General features: G+C 37.2%; 1 protein-coding gene across 4 annotated transcripts in view; it reads left to right on the forward strand.

Moving 5' to 3' along the window:
• The window catches only part of man2c1.L (mannosidase, alpha, class 2C, member 1 L homeolog), a 32,033-nt gene extending 12,188 nt beyond the window's left edge, over nucleotides 1-19,845 (forward strand). For 3 of the 4 annotated variants that reach the window (XM_018250882.2, XM_018250880.2, XM_018250881.2), the window contains exons 10-27: nucleotides 1,008-1,100; nucleotides 2,284-2,400; nucleotides 3,661-3,756; nucleotides 3,934-4,079; nucleotides 4,172-4,295; nucleotides 5,167-5,288; nucleotides 6,268-6,353; nucleotides 6,781-6,951; nucleotides 8,415-8,497; nucleotides 9,128-9,222; nucleotides 10,884-10,988; nucleotides 11,085-11,238; nucleotides 12,553-12,696; nucleotides 13,178-13,287; nucleotides 14,102-14,181; nucleotides 14,863-15,008; nucleotides 17,495-17,598; nucleotides 18,499-18,774. In XM_018250882.2, coding sequence (XP_018106371.1) covers nucleotides 1,008-1,100; nucleotides 2,284-2,400; nucleotides 3,661-3,756; nucleotides 3,934-4,079; nucleotides 4,172-4,295; nucleotides 5,167-5,288; nucleotides 6,268-6,353; nucleotides 6,781-6,951; nucleotides 8,415-8,497; nucleotides 9,128-9,222; nucleotides 10,884-10,988; nucleotides 11,085-11,238; nucleotides 12,553-12,696; nucleotides 13,178-13,287; nucleotides 14,102-14,181; nucleotides 14,863-15,008; nucleotides 17,495-17,598; nucleotides 18,499-18,616 — 2,094 coding nt within the window. In that variant the 3' untranslated portion in view covers nucleotides 18,617-18,774. 4 annotated transcript variants of the gene reach the window in all.
• The last annotated feature ends 1,295 nt before the right edge of the window (nucleotides 19,846-21,140 follow it).

Raw genomic sequence — 21,140 nt, forward strand, 5'->3', positions numbered from 1 at the left:
TGTATTCACTAAATGTTTCAATTTAGATCAGTTATCTAAACTGTGCTTCCCCTCCCTGCTTTTAATGGTGGAAAATTAACTTTACACTTCAATATTAGAAAAAACAGTCACAAATAGAAAGTAATTGTAAAAAGTCTTTATTTCTGTTGAACTGAAAACAATTGAACTGAAAAAAGTGTGAACAACCTCTTTAATGTGTATTTATCAATTTCTAAGTTACAATTAATTGAATCAATAAACACATTTAGGCAAAAAGAATCTTAACTTAAAGGGGTTGTTCACCTTCCAAACACTTTTTTCAATTCAGTTGTTTTTAGATTGTTCCCCAGAAATAAAGACTTTTTTCAAATACTTTCCATTATTTATTTTTTATGTTTTTTCCAAAATCTAAGTGTAAAGTTGAATGTTTGTGTCTGTGGTGTTTGAGTCTGGCAGCTCAGTAATTCAGGTGCAGACTCTGAACTGTTACAATTTTGCAACATTGAGTTTTGGTCCATTTCTCAGCAGCATCTCTGGAGTATTAGCAACTATTGTATCAAGTCTAACAGCTGCCTGTAATGAAACCCAGAGATTCTGCTTAGCAGGGACAAAGATAAGAAATGTATCAATTAAATGTATCCATTTAGAACAGCTTACAGGATCGGCGACCCCCCCTCCCAGAGCTGCTTCAGAAGGAGAGAAATGACAATTTACACTTCAATATTAGAAAAACCGTGACACATAGAAAATAGAAAGTCATTGGAAAAAGTCGTTATTTCTGGTGATCTATCTGAAACCAACTAGTTGTTTGAAGGTGAACAACCCCTTTAATCAAGGTTTCTTTTGAACCAAACACTGCATTATCTTCTTTGTGATCACCCATCTTCTTTTGAAACCATCATGTTTTTGTAAAGCAGATATCTGCTTTTAGATTGGATAGATAATACATCACTAAAGTAGTTCAGTTTTCATTCTTTATACAATTGATATTATGTATGCATTCCCTTAAGGGCAATACTTTTTCTTAGGATGGCAACCTTCCCAGTGGAGAATCGATGGTGCGACAATTTCTTCAGGGTCAGCAGTTCTTTCTGAAGGAATTCGGCAAAATGTGCTCAGAGGTTTGACCTGTACCCTAGGTTTTTGTCTCAAAATACTTTTACTTGCAATCAGCTGTTAATATGTGTTATTTTTACAATTAAATAGAAAATGCCCCTAACTTGTTACTTACCCTTCTGCGCAGGTCCAGTCTACAGAGTTCACCAACGCCATCTTCTTCCAAACGATCTTCTTCCTGCTTTGACCGGCGCATGCGCAGTAGGAGCATTTCACCGGTACGATCTACTGCGCATGCGCCAAAAGTCACGAAGTTTTCCAATTTCACTTTGTGACTTTTGGCGCATGCGCAGTAGATCCGTACCGGCGAAATGCTCCTACTGCGCATGCGCCAAAACGCCGGTCAAAGCAGGAAGAAGATCGTGTGGAAGAAGATGGTGCCTGTGAACTCCGTGGACTGGACCTGCGCAGAAGGGTAAGTAACAAGTTAGGGACATTTGCCCAGCGGGACAGGTAGGCCAGGGGGGAGGAGGGAGGGTGGGCAACACACGGGAGGGGGGGAGGGTTTTTGCGCCAACTGGTTTTCCTTCTCCTTTAACTTAACATTTGCAATAGCAGGGGCATTTCAGCCCCCTCTGCGACCAAAGGGATGCCACTCTCTTCACCACTCTCTTGCACATAGTTTACAGCATCCGGTGGTGGCACATCACACTCTGGATTAGAAAAATGGAATTTCAGCTCTAAAACTTGGCAGGTGTGACTTTTTGCTGCCCCTGGTAACTTGTGGAGTGCTGCCACCTGAGTCAAGTTTCTCAATTTGCCTCATGGCTGGAGTACCCCAGTGCAATAGGGAAAGTATAGTATAAGGCAATGCTACGTTCTACGCCTACCAGCACTCGCTAACTTGCAAGTCTGATTGTCTGTAGCGGCACGGGGGTCTGATCGTCTCTATGGGATGCCTTTGAGCTACCCCCCCCCCATTTCTGTATTTATTGGAGAGGTGAAGGTCCTTGCTGTCACTTCTCTAGCACAAACAGCTAACAGCCAAAAGTGTGCACTCCATTAAACAAGGTTACATGCCTGGGTGCAGGAGTCTGTAGATTATAAAACATCATATTACACCTGACACTCACAGGTCTTTGGTGAGGAACAAAGAAATATAAGTTTATTGAACCAATGTTTCGATATATATAGCCATTTGTATTATTATTAGAGAAGATTCTAATACAATATATATTTTTGTTAAAGTTTTGGTTGCCAGACACATTTGGGTATTCCGCGCAGCTGCCCCAGTTGATGAATGGTTGTGGAATCCATCGTTTCCTGACTCAGAAGCTTAGCTGGAGCCTAATCAATGCTTTTCCTGTAAGTACAATTGAGTGAATTTAATTTTTGGTGGATACTTTTGATTCAGAAGTGCAGCTTCCTGCTTCTTTTTTTCAAGTGAATCCTTTTATTGTATTAATTAATTGTATCAAGAAACAAAGACTGGAAAAATTAAACAGGTTCTACTGTAATGACAAAGTAGGCGGAAACTGTGGTTTCACTAAACCATTATGCAAACAAACATAAATGGGAAGATTCTGTCCTTTTGCTATCCAGAATTTGCATTATGAATCCAAATTCCTTGAGTATACAGAAAAAAAAGTATTGCCCCAATACTTTGAAGAAGGTGCTGTAATAGCCTATGAGTAAGTGCCCTATCAGGCACGAAACGTGTTAGATTTCATGTCCTAATAAATTTTCTACTTTTTTAAAAAAATATTTAGTTCTTGATTATTGGAGATTCTCACATATTTCCTTTTAGATTTAGGGGCAGATTCACTAACTTCGAGTGAAGGATTCGAATGAAAAAAATTCGAATTTCGAAGTATTTTTTGGGTACTTCGACCATCGAATTGGTTAAATTCGTTCGAATTCGAACGAAATCGAACGATTCGAAGTAAAAATCGTTCGACTATTCGACCATTCGATAGTCAAAGTACTTTCCCTTTAAAAAAAACTTCGACCCCCTACTTCGGCAGATAAAACCTACCGAAGTCAATGTTAGCCTATGGGGAAGGTCCCCATAGGCTTGCTAAACTTTTTTTGATCGAAGGATATTCATTCGATCGTTTGATTAAAATCCTTTGAATCGTTCGATTCGAAGGATTTAATCGTTCGATCGAACGAAAAATCCTTCGATCGTTCGATCGAACGTTTAGCGCTAAATCCTTCGACTTCGATATTCGAAGTCGAAGGATTTCAATTCGAGGGTCGAATTTCGAAATATTTTTAACTTCGAAATTCGACCCTTAGTGAATCTGCCCCTTAGTGTCTTGGATTTTGCACCTTGGGACTGAGGTGAACTGTGAGTGAATCTCCTTGTTATTTACGTAATCACGACATTTTTTTGGTTTATTAGAGTGGTACCATTTACATTATATTTTTCTTGTGGCAGCACACACTCCAATTTTTCTCAGGTGCTGTAATAGCTCTGAATTCAGATTAATGTAATGATTGACAAAATCATTTTTCTTGACATGTCATGTAGGATAAATTAAATGTAATTAATAACTTAGGCCACATTAAGGTTTTGCACTGGCCATTAGACTATACACTATGTCTGTTTTGTCTCTTTCATAGCATCACACCTTTTACTGGGAGGGCATTGATGGCTCCAAAGTCTTGACTCATTTTCCTCCAGGTGACTCATATGGAATGATGGGAACAGTAGAGGAGGTGAGGAGGTTTACTAACTAAAGAACTTGTTTATTGATTATTTAATGGTACATTTTTTTGTAATAGTAATATTTCAATTATGATAATCATACTGGTTTATTGATTATTTAATGGTACATTTTTTTTGTAATACAGGTAGTAATATTTTCATTATGATATTTATGGTGTATTTTGCAGGTGCTTAAAACGGTAAAGAACAACAGAGATAAGGGGCGTGTCAACGATAGTATTTTCTTGTTTGGATTTGGAGATGGAGGAGGTGGTCCAACAGAAAACATGGTGGGGAGTCTTAAGAGGATGAATGATACTGATGGTTTGCCCAGGTCTGTATGTGACCTCAAAAACTGCTTACCAAACTTTTATGAAGTGATCTTCTATAAACAGACACTGAAGTACCTTTTTATCTGTATTGCAGAGTCCACTTGTCTACACCAGACAGATTCTTTTCTACAGTGGAGGCTGATACATCTCAGCTGTGCACCTGGGTAGGAGAGCTCTTTCTAGAGCTACACAATGGAACCTATACTACACAAGCACAGGTAATATCTTATTTGGCCTATGCTGATATGTCATTATGGCCTGCATAACTGGTCAATTCTAAAACTAGCTAGACATTTAATTAAAAAAAATGTTTGACTGAGCTTACAGTTAGAAATTTTCTAACAGTAGATCTCTGCACCCTACTCAAATTCAGTAATTTAGAATATGGGTCAATAGAGTAAATTCCATGAGCCTTTCTAGTCATTTGAGTAAAGCAGCCAGTTGCTGTAACCAGGTGTCCTTAAAAGTACTCAATTTATGTAAAGTGGGAGGAGAGTCTTGCTTATCCTGTTGGTTCATATGGCATTCTGGCCTAAACTATAATAATGAATAAAATAGCCATTGGATGATTTTTGATTATTTCCCTTTCTCTCTGTTCCTGCAACAAGATAACTCAGTTTTATCCTTTCCTAATAATGCAGAGAGAGCCAGAACATCAGCTATAAATATATCGATAATTTAGAGGACTGATAACTAACTCAATTTACTTGGTGTCCTGAGGATTTTGTAAACAGAGTTTAACTTACTTTGCTTATTTTGGGTACCAGACCAATGCACATTGAATAGTCGTTTTCTTTCAATATCCACACATTGTCTATAATTAAGCTGTGGCTTCAATGAATAAGGGGCCCATTTACTAAGAATCACATTTTTTTTCACAACTCTCTAAAAATTCATGATTTTCCTATTTGTTTTTAAAAAGCTCTAAAAATTCTTGCTATATTTTGAACTTTTAATAAATGTCATGATATTCATAGTTTAAGAGCTTGTGAGTTTAGTCGTGATTTCAAAAACCTAAAATCTGACCTTTGATAAATAGGCCTCTAGGAGTTTCTGATGTCAGTATTTGCTATAATTTATGATTTTCAGATTAAGAAAAGCAACAGGCAGTGCGAGCAACTTTTACATGATGTGGAAGCCTTGAGTGCCTTTGCATTGGCTGAAGATAGCACGTTTATTTACCCAACTGCACAGCTGCAACATCTGTGGAGGTAGATTTTTTTTTTTGCTGCTTTGGGGTATGTGTTATTATTTTTGCTATCTTTTTGTGATCATTTGAGTATGTGCTAGCAACAATATCCAAGTGACAAAGACTGAAGCATCGATGCTGCCCCCTGAATTGCACAAAGGGGGGAAGTGCAAACCAGCTACACAGATGGAGTCAGGGAGTTCAGTGGCCTTGAAAAAGTGGAGATAGCTTGATCAAGAAAGTGAAGGAGGAACATAGGGGGTTATTTAAGGTCGAGTTGTGTTATTCCCGAAAAATTAGATTTTTTTTTTTCAGGGTAGTTTCATTAAAAACTTTTCTAGTTAAAAAAAACTCAATTTTTTCAAGATTTATTATGTCCCAAGCTGCAAAAAGGCAGATTCCGAAAATACTCCAGCTAAAACCTGTAAAGGACATGTAGAAGTCAGGGCCTTCATGATTTTCAGTTTTTTTTCGGTGGTTTGCACTTGAAACTCAATCAATTTGTGGTTTTTTTTTCACCGATAACTCAATCATTTCTAATAATCGAGTCCCCCCCCCCTTTGGATTGATTTGAGTTTTTTACATTTGGGTCATAAATAAGCAAGCATTCAAAGTGTGAGTTTATTCGAGGTAGAAAAAAACTCACAAACCTCACAAACTCGACCTTTGATAAATAACCCCAATAGTTTTGAGAAGGAATTATGCAGAGGATGTACTTTGCCTGTGTCGCCTCATTTTCTGTGCACACTTCAAACAGGCTTAGAGGGAAGATAAGGACTAGAAATTGATATTACATCTATCAGGCGATGGGTACATGCAGTATATTGGTGCATTCTATGAGGGAGAATTGAGATCATCAAATTTCAGATATCAATTAAAATACATTTTAAAGCAAAGTAGCAAACTTTCCTAAGTTAGGCAACAGTGTTTGTTAAATTGCAAATATATAGCTGGTTGTGGGGTTCTTTTGTAACTTGTTTACATTTTTCTGTGCCTTTAAGGTTACTACTGTTAAACCAATTTCACGATGTGCTACCAGGCAGCTGCATCCAGCTGGTAGTAGAAGATGCACATAGGTATTACAAAGGTTAGTCTACATTACATTTTTCTTTGCCTTGAAGGTTACTACTGTTAAACCAATTTCACAATGTGCTACCAGGCAGCTGCATCCAGCTGGTAGTAGAAGATGCACATCGGTATTACAAAGGTTGGTTAAAGGTTAGTCTATTCTTTGCATGCAGTTGGGGTCTTGTTGTCTTTTCATGTATGTTTTCTTTACCAGGAGTTTTTTGTGACATTGCTTCTTTTGATCTAAACCACTTTAAACTGTTAATTTTTCAAGAATAAAAACAGCATTCTCTCTATTCTCTCTAACCATCAATAAGTGGTGGTGTTAATTTTATTAATGAAATGACAGCTCACCAACAAGATGTTCAGTGTCCACATGTGGTTAATTGACAGAATTGACAGGCAATATCATTATTCAGTCCTAACTGCAAGCTTATGTTTTACAGAGATTAGTACGGAAGGATTAAAACTTCTTAAAGAATCTATTCATGCACTCCTGAAAACATCATCTGTGGCAAAGCCTTCAGCAGATCATGCACTAACAGTTATAAACACTTTGCCTTGGGAACGCACAGAAGTGATTTCTATCTCAGGAGCATCAGGAGAGCTGACTTTAGGTATACGTTTATTGGTTATTATGGATTCTAGATATGGTTGTTGTCACATGTGGGAATAAACATTTTGGCATTACTTATTACAAAGTAGAGATGGAGTATCTACAAGGAAATATCCAGTTATAGAGGGTGTGAGTCTCTATATGTTCATTGCCCACAAAGCAGTTGTGGCTGTATTAGAACAAAGTCTTCTACAGAATATCTCCACTGATATATACTATGTTGTAAACCTGCTGTACTTTTCTCCTTTAATCAATGTGGATTTGCTATTTTATCTATATCCAGACATGTCCCCAAAACATTCACAAACCATCAGTTAATAGTCAACCATATTTGGACTTGGTTTCTTTTCTTTTTGCTTACAAACATTTACAAAGAACACCAGCCTGTTTGTAGTCTGAACATTAGAAATTCCATAGTTCTAATAGTTAACAAAGTTAACTGCAGTAAGAATAGTTGCAAAATGTATGTTTGAAATGCACATCAGTACATCGTTCATACATATACTTACTGTATATCGTTGTTATTTTCCTATTGCCTTTGTAATTTAATTTTGTACATTTTGAGCTCTGCCAACTTGTATTTTGGCCAGGAATGTATGGAGACACACTAGGAGATATGTAGTGAAGTGTGAAGGAAGGGTTTTGTAAGTTAAGAGAAGAAGTTTATTAGCTAGTATTTGCTTAATGGAAAGCCAAGGTAAGGATTTCAACAGTGGAAGGGTCTGTTCTTGCTTAGAAAAGGATGGTAGGATTCTAGCAGTAGAATTTAAGACTGTCGTGGGCAGAGATGGGAGTTTGGAAGGCCAGTAGTCTTGGTGGAATAGGATAATGGCATAGATTAGCATTTTTAACTGTTGCTTAAGAATGAAAAGGATGTTTGGCACTATTGCATAGGAAGAAGTTTTGCTAATATAATCAAAGAAGGAGAGGGAGGAGTTAAAGATTACCCCCAACTAAGTTGACAGGGTTAATGAGCATGCTATCAGAAGAAATAAAGTGGAAATATGTTTAGTTCAGTCTTTGTTAGGGTCCATTTGAAATTGAGTTGATTCATCCTTGCTAGGGGATAATTAGAAATGTATGTGTATAATAAAGGGGTTGATATTTCAATATATTAATAATAATATTTCAGTATCAACATACAGATGCTTTTTAAAGCTATATGCGTGGATGCCATCTCTCAAAGACAACCTGTATAGGGAGAATATCAAAAGGTCAAGTACAGAACATTCATTCTGTGAATCTAGTGATGAGGTTTTGTTAACATAAGAGACAGAAAGATGAAATGAAACCTGCCTCATACTTCTTACACAGCATAATTATGTTGCCTGCCAACTGATATGCATTCTTGTATTATTCAACACTTTGTTGACTGTATGGTTCTACTGGGAAAAAAATGGTGGATGGGCTCAAAGGAGTTGATGTTCTAGTTAGGTGTATCATTCGTTTACTTCTTTTCTTTAGGTCTTGTGAAAGTACCAAGCATGGGGTATGTGGTACTGCCTGAAAATCTGACTCCAGTTACTCCTGTCACAGTCATTATGCATGTAAGAATAAAGCTTGTAAAAGTAATAATAGTGTAGTTTACCACCAATTAAATGAATAGTGTCACCAGTGATGCAGGTAAAATGGTTTCAGTTTTCTCTTCATAAAATCCACAGGGCTATGGTAATCTGTTTGTAGATCAAATCTATGTTTTCTTTGTATATGTTCTACATTTTATTGTCTTATTTAGAAAAAAAATTGTTTTGCTCTGCAGTTTTTATTTCAAAATCTGTCCATTTGTTTGGTCACTTACTTTTACAACATGGCAGTGGTTTGATTGACAACAAGCAGTAGTAGAAAAAAATATTGCTTCATAGACAATGGTGGGAAGATGTAGAATAGTAGTCAAGTACAGATCTACAGAATACTGAATATAAACTTAAAGTATGTTTCTAGTTTAACTATTACTGAGCATGGAAAACAAAATAATTTTATGGAAACTCCTAGATACTGTATGCACCATGCAAATTAAAATTGCACATTGCTGTTCAATATGATGCTAAAATTTAACTTAAATTACTGTATATGTCAGAATAACATCAATCTATCACTTAATCAATTGCAGTTATTATTGTGTGAATCTTTGAGTAAATGTGTCTTACTGTTTTAATTTTCCTTGTTTACCATAATAGGAGGATAACTCTGTAACAATGGAAAATGGGATCCTTCGTGCCAACATTGATTCTGCAGGGCGATTGACATCACTGAATTTACTGATCTCTAACAGGTATGGTTTGTACTGTTTGTTTGCCCACTGTTTATGCACTTGATTTGCATAGGCGGGCCCCTTCATTAGGAACATACTTTTACTTTGACTTCTTAAGGGGCTGCTGAAGTTGCAGCTGCTAAAAAATGACATAACCTAGCTTACTCTAAAAGCAACTGGATGTTGAAAGATAGCAGTGGGTGCTATCAGCCCAACATTCCCTAACATTCATAATGTTAGCAACCCCTATTACTATATTATATTGTAAAGTAATGGATTTTGGGACTTAAAGGAGAATTCAACCAGTGGGGGAAAAAACCCTACCCCCCACCCCAGGTAGCCCTCCCTCCTCCCCCAGGCTCACTATCCCCCGGGGAGATGCCCCATACTCCATACTTACCCCTCGCCGCAGATTCTTCCAGCGAAGTGCCACGCGTCCATCTTGCGGCTCCTCAGTAAGCTGACTGAGAGGCAATTTCCGTGTAATTCCGCGCATGCGCAGTTGTTGAAAACCGGCAAACTGCTCCAACTGCGCATGCGCAAAAATACAATTTCTCAGTCAGCTTACAGAGGACGCGGAAGATGGATGCGTGGAACTTCGCTGGAAGAATCTGTGCTGAGGGGTAAGTATGGAGTATGGGGCATCTCCCTGGGGGGTAGTTAGCCTGGGGGTGGGCTACCTGGGGTGGAGGGTATGGTTTTTTTCCCCACATGTTGATTTCTCCTTTAAAGTCCCTCCACTTTCCATAGTTGGTGGAGCACAGATTCTCTGGAAAACAGAAAACAGGTGGCCATACACGGGCCGATAAAAGCTGCCGACAGACCGTGTCGGCAGCTTATTGGCCCATGTATGGGGCCCCCCGACGGGCTTCATCGATCGAGATCTGGCCGAAAGTCAGCCAGATCTCAATCGGATGGGACGAAAAATCCCGTCGGATCGCGGCCGCATCTATTCGTTGATTTCGGTCCTGCGATCTGACCGCCCATTACTATTCATTAGGATCCGATCGTTTGGCACTAGGGCCCACGATCGGATCAGCCCGATATTGCCCACCTCAAGGTGGGCATATCGGGGAGAGACCCACTTGTTTGGCGACATCGCCAAACGAGCAGATCTCTCCGCGTATGGCCACCTTTAGGGGAACATTTACTATGGGTTAAATATCGAGGGTTAATTAACCCTCGATATTCGACCGTCGAAGTAAAATCCTTCGACTTCAAATATTGAAGTTGAAGGATTTACCGCATTTCATTAGTTCGATCGATCGTAGGACCTTCCCCATAGGCTAACATTGATGTTCGGTAGGTTTTAGTTGCCGGGGGGGGGGGCGTAGGATTTTTGTAAAGAGACAGTACTATGACTATCGAATGGTCGAATAGTTGAACGGTTTTTAGTTCAAATCGTTCGATTCGAAGTCGTAGTCGAAGGTCGAAGTAGCCAAAAAAAATTCAAAGTATTTTTTATTCTATTCATTCACTCGAGCTAAGTAAATGTGCCCCTTAAAGTCATTGGGGTGGGGCGCTCCCCATGTGATCAGTTAAATATAGATTGCTATATTGCTGCTTTTATTACTTTACACAATTGAAGTTGTAGATTGTATAATTTGTCTATTAAACTTCCATTTATTTAATCATATTCCTGTTCAGTTTTATCATATAACTTGATATGCACTTTGTTTTAGGGAGTCTGTTGCAGACGGCTGTTTTGGAAACCAGTTTGTGTTGTTTGATGATATCCCCTTGTATTGGGATGCCTGGGATGTGATGGACTATCACCTGGAGACAAGGTAAATTATGCAGATTCATTTGATCAGATTAGATTGTTTAGGAATATATGTTTTCAATACCTGAGCTGTTATATGATTTTTATTTTCTGCTTACAGGAAGCTTTTAACAAGTGTCAGCAAACTACAGATTAGCCAAAATGGAGGACTCCGAGGAGCTGTAGCATTTACTTTGCAAATCAGTGAAAATAGCACAATTGAGCAAGAAATCATTCTTGATGCTTCATGCCCTTATATCAGATTTAACACAAAGGTATGCGGCATCTTTATACAGATAGTGTTTGACTACCCCTCTTCTGTACAGTATATTTTAGGCACCAAGAATTTGTTCCCCATATTGTCTCTGTGACTTTTCTCTAAAAGTAGCAGTGACAGAACCCTAGATATCAGTAGCTTTTAATTCTGGAAAACTGCAATTGCCAGCGCTTCCTAAAATTTTGCAGACAACTGTTTGTAATGAAAAAATGTATGCTTCTGTTCTAGTGGCAAATAGAGCTGTTAACAATGGGAATCAATTGGCAGCAGTGATTTCTTCTATTTTTTCCTAGAGGATTTTCTAGCAGCTAAGGCTTTCTGCTTGAGGTATTTTGTGTATGGTCAAAAAGTTTAAATAATCTAAAATAGATACATAGTTAAGAAAACTTATGGTGTTTTTAATTTTGATATTTTTATCAAAAGAGATCATTGTGAAGGTGTCAGTCTCAATTGTATCTCAATCCAGCAAAAAATGATTTCCTATAAAAAGAAAATTCTCTTTTGTATGTGCAAATGGCTGTTTATCATTTGTATCAGGTCAGTCCGATTGCTGTAAAAAATAGGAGCAGTTCAACATTACAGAGTGCACACCATTTTTCAGTGTTTGTTTACATAATGCATCTCTAGCCTAGTGCTTCTGTTCTGCTGCACTTTTAGGCAATGTATTTGGAGGTACAGATATGGGATCTGTTATCTGGAAACTCCAGAAAGCTCTGAATTACAGAAAGGCCTTCTCCATAGACTACATTTTATTGAAATAATCTACATTTTTAAAAATAATTTCCTTTTTTACTGTAATAATAAAACAATACCTTGTATTTTATCCTAACTAAGATATAATCAGGGTCAGACTGGGGGGCCCACTGGGGCTGCTGTCTCAGGGCCCCCCCCCTTGGTGCGCTGTGCCGCTGTTGTGTGCGCACTTGTTTTTGCGGCCAGCCTATTGGATTTTATTATTATTTACATAATTTTCTAGTAGACCTAAGGTACAAAGATGCAAATTACAAAAAGACCCGTTATCCGAAAAACCCCAGGTCCTGGGCATTCTGGATAACGGGTCCCATACCTGTATTAGCATTTGTGTCTATATCATGCCAAGGGGGGCACTTATCAAAATTCCAGAAACTGCCTGGCAACAGTTTTAAAGACACTGAGTTCTGCCTATTCTTGTGCTATTAGGTATAAACAGTATTGGAGTAACTATGAAGTTTCTTCTGTATGGTTGGGACAAGATGCCATTATTATTCAATTCACTCTGAACAGCTTTAAAGTGATGAGGAATGAACAATTACATATGTAATACTTTTAATAGGTTAATTGGTATGAGGCTCATAAATTCCTGAAGGTTGAATTCCCAGCCAGAGCTCGCAGTTCAAATGCAACTTACGAGATTCAGTTTGGACACCTTCAAAGACCAACACATCGCAATACTTCTTGGGACTGGGCTAGATATGAGGTGAGAGTTGAGAGGTTTGTCTATATTTGTTATTAAGTTGTTTTCAACCTTCTGCAGCTAAGTTCAGCTAAGGGAGTCCCCCCCCCCCCATAAGATATATTGGATATAATTGTCAATGAAAATCTGACACCCAACTCCTGCATGAAGACAGAATGAAGAGAAACAGATGCTGAGAGAGGGATAGAAACTTGATTATTTCAGAAAAGCTACAGAATTTTTAATTGATTTTATTTAGAACGTTTCTTTTTTTCTGTGTGCTGAAGCTTATATTACATTTTCATGAATGTAATATAGTAGTATTTAGAGTACATTATAGCACAATAAACAGCACTCTGTTTTTTGTGCTGTTTTGCCCTCTCATTTTGTTATTTGTCCTCATTTATTGCTATAAAATGTCAGTACATTATAGATATTGTAAGTAGTATTTTCCCAGAAAATATATTCATATTGCAGTGTTCATTTTGTTTCTTTTTTCTTACAGGTTTGGGCTCACAAATGGATGGATCTGTCTGAACATGGCTTTGGTGTGGCAGTACTGAATGACTGTAAATATGGTTGCTCTGTGCTTGGAAATATTTTGAGCCTCTCACTGTAAGTGCAAAAAGGCAAACACATTTTTTTCTTTTTAAATTTTTATTTTAAACATAATGAGAAATCCTTTTGTACAGTACCAGAATTATTGCACATCATTTTACCTACATTTCCTTGTTTTTTCTAAACCAGATTTATTTTATTTAACAGTGTTATCAGTTAGACAGATGAAATGTTTTAATTGTTTAAATGTTACACCCTCAGCTAAGTTAAAAACGTGCATAGAGATTTATTCATCTGTAGATTTATTCACCTCCTTATTAGGCTGAGGGCCCACAGAGCATTGGCACCGAGCATTTTTTTTGGCAGGCTGAGAGCAGTGGAGCATTAGCTCTGCTGCTTTCAGCATGCATTTTGTTTTGCAGGCTGAGAGATCTTCTCCCTCTTCTCCCTATGGGGGACCTCCTAGAACCTATTTGGAGTCAATTGGTGGACATTGAAAAATCTAAGGTTTTTTTTTAGAAAAAACTTTGAAACGAAAAAAGCCTATTCGTCCAAAAATAAATTCGATTTATTTTTAATAAATTTCGGTTGGTCTTCTTTTATTCAAATTTCAACGTTTTTTTTTATTTGAAATTCTACCCTTTATAAATCTGCCCCACATTCTGCCATTTTAACATTGATATAGCTTGAGTAATTGAGAATCAGAGTGATTGTTTATATTTTTAGTTTGTTCATAGAAAGCAGTGGAGCCAAACAAGTTCATGATTTTGTGTAGAGTACAGGGATTGGCTCAAAACTGACTTTGCTAAAAATATTATTGGCTAGAACATGATTCTATATCCTTTTAAATAACTGTTTCTGTTTATGCTAGACTAAGAGCTCCAAAGTCTCCAGATTCAACTGCAGATATTGGGATTCATGAGTTTTCTTATGCATTTATGCCACATGTGGGTATGTACCTCGGTATAGAACTGCTTTGCAGCATTGCTTTGCAATTAAAGTAACTTCATGTTTTTCATAATGCTTGCAGTGTTTTCCATCATAATATTTTGTCAATGTTGATCAGATTTTATTGAATCTTACATAGAAAATACTGTATGCTTTTCCCTACAAAAATGGAAAATGTGAATGTGCCTTTTAACATCTGTTTCTGGTTGAAAAGCATCTAAAGTAGTATAACTTACATTTGTACATTAAATGGAATTTCATGCTACATAAAAAGGCTCTGAGATTTGTGATGTCGTGGGTGATATGGGTGAGGGGAGCAACTGCATAAAGATTTTAAAGCTGAACGAAACCCACTAGGTCAATGCAGGTGCTGTGCAAAGGCCTTCCCCTCCAAAACTGCAGTACGGAAGCCACTGCATTACTCTGCTAGTTATTAAGAGTTGCTACAGAGTGGGGTCCATATTGGGGTGCATTTATAGTGTGTTTTGGGAGAAGGGACACCTTTGAACGGCACCTACACTGTCTTAATGGTTTAGTTCTTTTATCTCGAAGAGAATTGCTTTTTAATTGAATATATCGTGATAAAAATATTTTTGTCAGGTTTCCCTATATAAAAACCTAGTATATTTTCAGTGTGTCTATTATCAATATGTTGTTTTTTTTAATTGTTCTCCCTACCCCTAGGAACATTTCAGGAAGCTGGGGTCATTCCAAGTGCATACAGCTTTTGTGCTCCACTTCTTACAACAGCACTTAAAGATGTAAAGACAAAGTCATGGAGTGCCTTTAATGTGTTGTCACCTGCAGTTGTCCTAGAAACAGTAAAACAGGTAAGTACATCCACCTATCACCAATTACATCTTCCAGAGATGATTCTGGATTTTAATTTATAACTTGGAACATGTTATATAAACACAGTAATCTGTTGTTTACATTCATTTGTCTGCATGTTTTTTTAATTGAATGGCCATAACTACATCTGTGTTGTTTCTAATCCCAACCACATATGTGCCCTCCTGACACTCTTTCCTGCAAATGCAATAATATGTGTAAAGACTAGAATATCAATTTGATTTAGGTAATTAGCTAGCTGTAAATAATGCTGTAATAAAGCCTGTTGTAGGGGTACTTATAAAAGAAATGTAAATCAAGCAGCTTGATGGCTCCAGTGAGGAGCGGTGGCCAATACTGTAGATGCTTACTTTTATTGAGGTAGCCCAGTGACATGTCAGAGCTTTTTACAATATGCAGGTACCCTTGTGGTGATAAATATTATTTTAATAGTTTGTCGCCAGTACCACAATTCTGTAACTTTAGGGAGTTTTTCCAGAGGTCTCAATGGAATAGCACCACCAATTTGATTTATGTTGGATCACCTGGAAAAACAATTAGGGGTAGAAATACAATTTCCAGTGCCATATTTATACCACTGTGTATCACTGTGTTAAAGGTGCTGTTCACCTTTTAGTATGATGTAGAGCAGTGATCCCCAACCAGTAGCTCGTGAGCAACACGTTGCTCCCCAACCCCTTGGATGTTGCTCTCAACGGCCTCAAAGCAGATGCTTATTTTTCCAATTCCTGGCTTGGAGGCAAGATTTGGTTGCATAAAAACCATGTGTACTGCCAAACAGAACCTCCTGTAGGCTGCCAGTCCATGTAAGGGCTACCAATAGCCAATCACAGGCAGCCCTTATTTGGCACCAACCAGGAACATTTTTCATGCTTGTGTTGCTCCCCAAGTCTTTTTACATCTGAATGTTGCTCACGGATGAAGAAGGTTGGGGACCCCTGATGTAGAGAGTGATATTCTGAGACAATTTGCATTTGGTTTTTATTATTTGTGGTTTTTGAGTTGAGCTTTTTATTCAACAGTTCTACAATTTATCAATCTGGTTGTTAGGGTCCAAATTACCCCAGCAATCATGCACTGACTTGAATAAGAGACTGGAATATGAATAGGAGAGGTCTGCATAGAAAGATGAGTAATAAAAAGTAGCAATAACAATACATTTGTAGCCTTACAGAGCATTTGTTTTTTTAGAAGGGGACAGTGACCCCCATTTGAAATCTGGAAAAAGTTAGAAGAAGATGCCAAATAATCCAAAAACTAAAACAAATACCAAATTAAAGAAAACTATAAAAAAAATAATTCCAGTTGAGAAGTTGCTAAGTAGCTATTCTATAACATACTAAAAGTTAACTTAAAGTTGAATCATCCCTTGAAAGCTAGCACAGTTATAGAACTGTGAAGTGTTAACATATGCATCCACAGACCCCATTGTAATTTGCAGTGCAGTGAGTACAGATATTTGTTGGAGTGTATAAACAGTTCAGAGAAATCATGATTTTAAGAAAGTCCTAATGGTTGTTTCTTTTACCATCATCTGGACCTGTTTGCAATTAGTCTTTTTCTTCTAGTTTTAATACTTTCTGGCCAGTTGTGCCTCAGAGAATAGTTGGGCTTGTGCCAGATGCTATGTCCTGGGTGACTCGGGTCACTAGTAATAACTTTAATTTTGTTCATGCACCTGACAGTGTCAATATGGGAGAACGATGACAGTGTAGTGGTGATAATGCCTTCAGCAGTAACCACTCTTTGTAGGGAGAGTTTTTCCTGTTGTGTGATGCTGCCATACCACACTGCTATGTTACCAGTTAAAATGTTCTCGATTTGCGATGTCTTGTTGACTCCACACAGCTTCAGTCTTCTAGGGAAATGAAGACGCTGATAAACTTTTTAGATTATGGCCTTAGTATTGTCATTCCACTTTGCAATATGTAGACCTAGAAATTTGATGCTCTCAACCTGCTCAATTTTGACATCTTCAAGTTATAGTAGTTCATGTTGACACAGCTGTTTTCTGAAGTCTATTGTCATCTCTTTAGTTTTTGCTGCGTTGAGAACTACTGTAGGTTGTGGTCTTTATTGTATTTAATAATATCTCACACCGTGCTGTTAAATGTACACTTTTTTCATGTTTTATTATAAAATTAACAATGTATGTTAAACATATTTTTGTCATACTACATTTGATTTTTAACTATCCAGAAAATTGATTCAATTTATTGATTGTCTGGTGTGGTGTGATAACAATGCAACACAAGGCGCTAGTAGCTGAAGGAAACCCATTCAAGATTCAATGAAATAACTGACTTTCGGTTGTGTGTTGATTTCACTGTGAGAAATAATGGTACTATGTGCAAACGTTCTAAAATTATTTGCAGTCATAATCAGTTTTGTAAAAGATTGTGAGCCTTTGTGTCTGTTGAGTTTTTTTTTTAACATTCTAAAATGTACTAATGGCTCTTTTCAGGCAGAGAACCAGAAAGACTGTCTGGTACTGCGGCTGTATGAATCATATGGTAGCAGTGTGGAGACTTGGTTACAGACACCCCTCCCAGTAAAGGAAGCTTTTCTGTAAGTAGATCCATTTTTACATGTTGCTGTTGAACATTTCTTTATTATTTACAGTGATACTGTTGGCCTAACAATACAAAATTGTGGTCTGCTTCAAAATAAGAAATGGCACTGCGCTAACAGTGCCATTGAAGCAAGGGAAGCTTTATTGTACAAGCATTTCTTGCACTACTTTCTAGCCTTATGTAGTGTGTTTGCTTCAACACCATGTAAAATATTCATTTAACACAAAAGGACTAAGCTCATTAGGTAGTGTCATCTGCAAAATGATAATTCATCTTACTGTAGACTAGGCATAATGTGCAACTGTTCTACTGCAGTAAAATTAAATGAATACAACCTTATGCATATCCACAAAGGAAAATAATTTATCAGCTATATATATGATATACTAGACTGTTTTAATAAGCTGCAGTACAGTTTCATCACTGAACTATGGCAACAATAACAGAAACTGCAACATACAGCTTAATATTTGCATTCTCATCTGATTTTGTGTTAACTGATAACTGATAGAAAAGCTAAAAACACTTCTGCCAAATCTGGAAATAATAGACGTAAATTTATATCATAGAATAGATGACCATAACCTTAGTTTACTTTACAAAAGTTATTAATATTAATAGCATTTAATAATATTTGATGCATACAATATATAGATGCACTACTGATATACATCTATGTAAACAAATTCTTTACTAGATCCTTCAGAATTACTTAGAGAATTGATGCTATTATACTAAAACTTCTTAACTTTCTTTGTATTAAAAATGTAACTATCTTACTAATATGGATATGTCAAAATATAAAGTTTGACCTTTAATGTTTGTTGAAAAATTTCTCAATAAAAAACGATTGAAACCGTAAAATTAAATGAATAATATATTTGATTTTTTTTAGCTGTGATCTTCTGGAAAGGCCATGTAGCAATCTGGCACTCAGTTTGAAGGAACAAGGCGTGAAGCTTTCCTTTTCTCCTTTTAAAGTGTTGACACTGCTCCTGGTTCTGCGGAGATAATTCATGCAGACAGCACCAAACTGTTAACCAAGGTGATTTTTCAAAATCGTTTAAATGCTGTATCAGATTGTTTAACATAATTTTCCTAAACATACGTCAGACAGTCACTGGCTCAAGGAGTTTACACGACAATAAAAAATAAATAATTTCCCACTGAATAAAACAGTTCTTGAATTTTACCAGTATATACACCTTAAGAATATGATGAACTTATATATGATAACTTAACAGACATCTAAACAGCCCTAAAGCAGTCGGGCCTAAAAGTCAGGCATCTGTAGTGACAAAAATCTACAGGGTTGGAAAGAAAAAAGGTTTATTGTGTTCTGGGTACACGGTTGTGATTTTTGAAATCCTGTCATTGTCCCTTAATGTCACACAGGAGTGTCGATGAAAGACTAATGCCTTTAAAAGGAGAATGAAAGCTACAGAGGCATTTTATTGCCAATATATTGGCCTCAATAGTGCAAGCTAGAACTCTATATTTATTCTGTAGAATGCTTTACTATACCTGAGTAAAAAGTTCTAGAAGCTCTCTGTTTAGGATAGCAGCTGCAGTATTAGCTTGGTGTGACATCACTTCCTGCCTGAGTCTCTCCCTGCTCAGTTATAGCACTGGGCTCAGATTACAGCAGAGAAGGGAGGGGGGGAGAGAAGCAAACTGAGCATGCTCACGCCTGGGGCAAGGAGGTTTAAGCTGAAGGCAGGAAGTCTGATACAGAGGTCCATGTGTACACAATAGAAGGAAAGAAATGCTGTGTTTCTTTTGACAGAGGACTCAGAGCAGTATTACTTTGAGGGTTTACTGGTATATTTAGGTGGACCTTTCTGATAAGGCTTACTTAGTTTTAACCTTTCCTTCAACTTTAACAGAACTATACCCAATAACCTTTTAATACCAATGTGCATTTGATTCCTTATTTTCTGGCATTTAAACTATGTGTTTATTTGTTACCAGTAAAGACCCAAGACTTTTAAGCCATATAAGAATAATTCAGAATTAGCAGGTGGACAGTTTACAAAGTAATGTTAGTTTAGTTTCTGATTAACAAAAGTGATTGCAGAAATTGTACTAGGTCTTATATAATGAGGTGAACATTTTATACACTGTGTATAAATCCAATGTTGATATGATTTAGCATGTGCAAATATTGAAGAGACCTGCTCAAGCAACACGTGACAATGTAATTCTTCTTAAATGACTTTCATAAATAAAAATAAAAAAATAACCACGTGTGTACACGTTACTAAAATTTGCAAATAAGAATCACACAACACTTTTGTAAATCAGCCTCTTGATATACTACACATGGGCTTATTCAAAGCAACATTTTAGCTGCTCTTCCTTTTTCATTTTTATGATTTTTAAACGACTGGTGTTTCAATCTCTCTCCACAAACATGTAAGCTGCAGCACCAAAAAAAAAATAAGGGAACTCTGAACCATGAATCTACAGCTTTTATGTTGTATATTCGTGCACAAAGGGTAACTGTGATGTGACAAATACTTTTTTTTAAACAAAACCCACCCCTTAACCCAGGCATTCTCTTTGCACCAACAACCATTAACGCTTTGGATTATTTTTTGTCAGATCACTGACACTGAGCAGGTAGGAGCATTTGTAGTTGATCCGGACAGAATCTGGATAGAAGAGCATCCTGGATTGTAGCAGCTGTCAAGTCAACAGCTCATTATTCCTTGTTGCCCTTTCCTTATTAAGGTTTTTTTAATCAAAGTATTCTGCAATGTATAAACAAAAAAATATATAGGAAAACCTAATCTGCTAAAAATGTTGAGCATTGTTCTGCTCTAATGCATTTTAGACATGGTCATGTGGATTAAATGTTAGTTGCATGATGCATAAGTCATGGGGAAATGTCTCAGATCAGCTTGCTTCAAAATTGGTGTGAGCAGCATGTTAATTCTTAAAGGTGAGGGAAAGTTATACCACCACTTTTATGCCCATGGATAGTCTTGTTTATGGCATCCTGAAATGCAGTATACATTTCCACCAAAACACTAAAATAACTGTATAATAAAATACAGAATTTTTCTGCTGTTGCACCAATTACAGCCTTTATCTTTCCTTGCCTGTCATCACTGTCATTCTTTTGTATGTGCTGCATTCTCTTATAAAGGGGCACGTGGAAGCCTTCAATTGTGCAGATTCATAGCCTCTCATTTAGGGTTAGGATATGGCTCCTTTTAGCCCATCTCACCCTAACCAGGTTCGTTTTCTATTTCGCTACTCTCCAAGTCCTACCCCCTATTACCAATTATTTTTATTTCAATGGTGGGTTCTATCTTCAGAAATGGGGTGCCGCAATGGGGGCTTCCTTTGCACCCACTTATGCCAACCTATTCATGGGTTGGTGGGAGCGGCACCACATTTCTGGCGATTCGAACCCTTATAGGTCGAAAATAGTACAGTTTTATCGGTACATCGATGACTGTATAGGAATCTGGGACAGTGACTCTGAATCCTTTAAAGATTTTGTAGATATATGCAATCAAGCAGTAGGGG

Source organism: Xenopus laevis, chromosome 3L (assembly GCF_017654675.1).
Source record: "Xenopus laevis strain J_2021 chromosome 3L, Xenopus_laevis_v10.1, whole genome shotgun sequence".
In the NCBI taxonomy this organism is placed as follows: Eukaryota; Metazoa; Chordata; class Amphibia; order Anura; family Pipidae; genus Xenopus; species Xenopus laevis.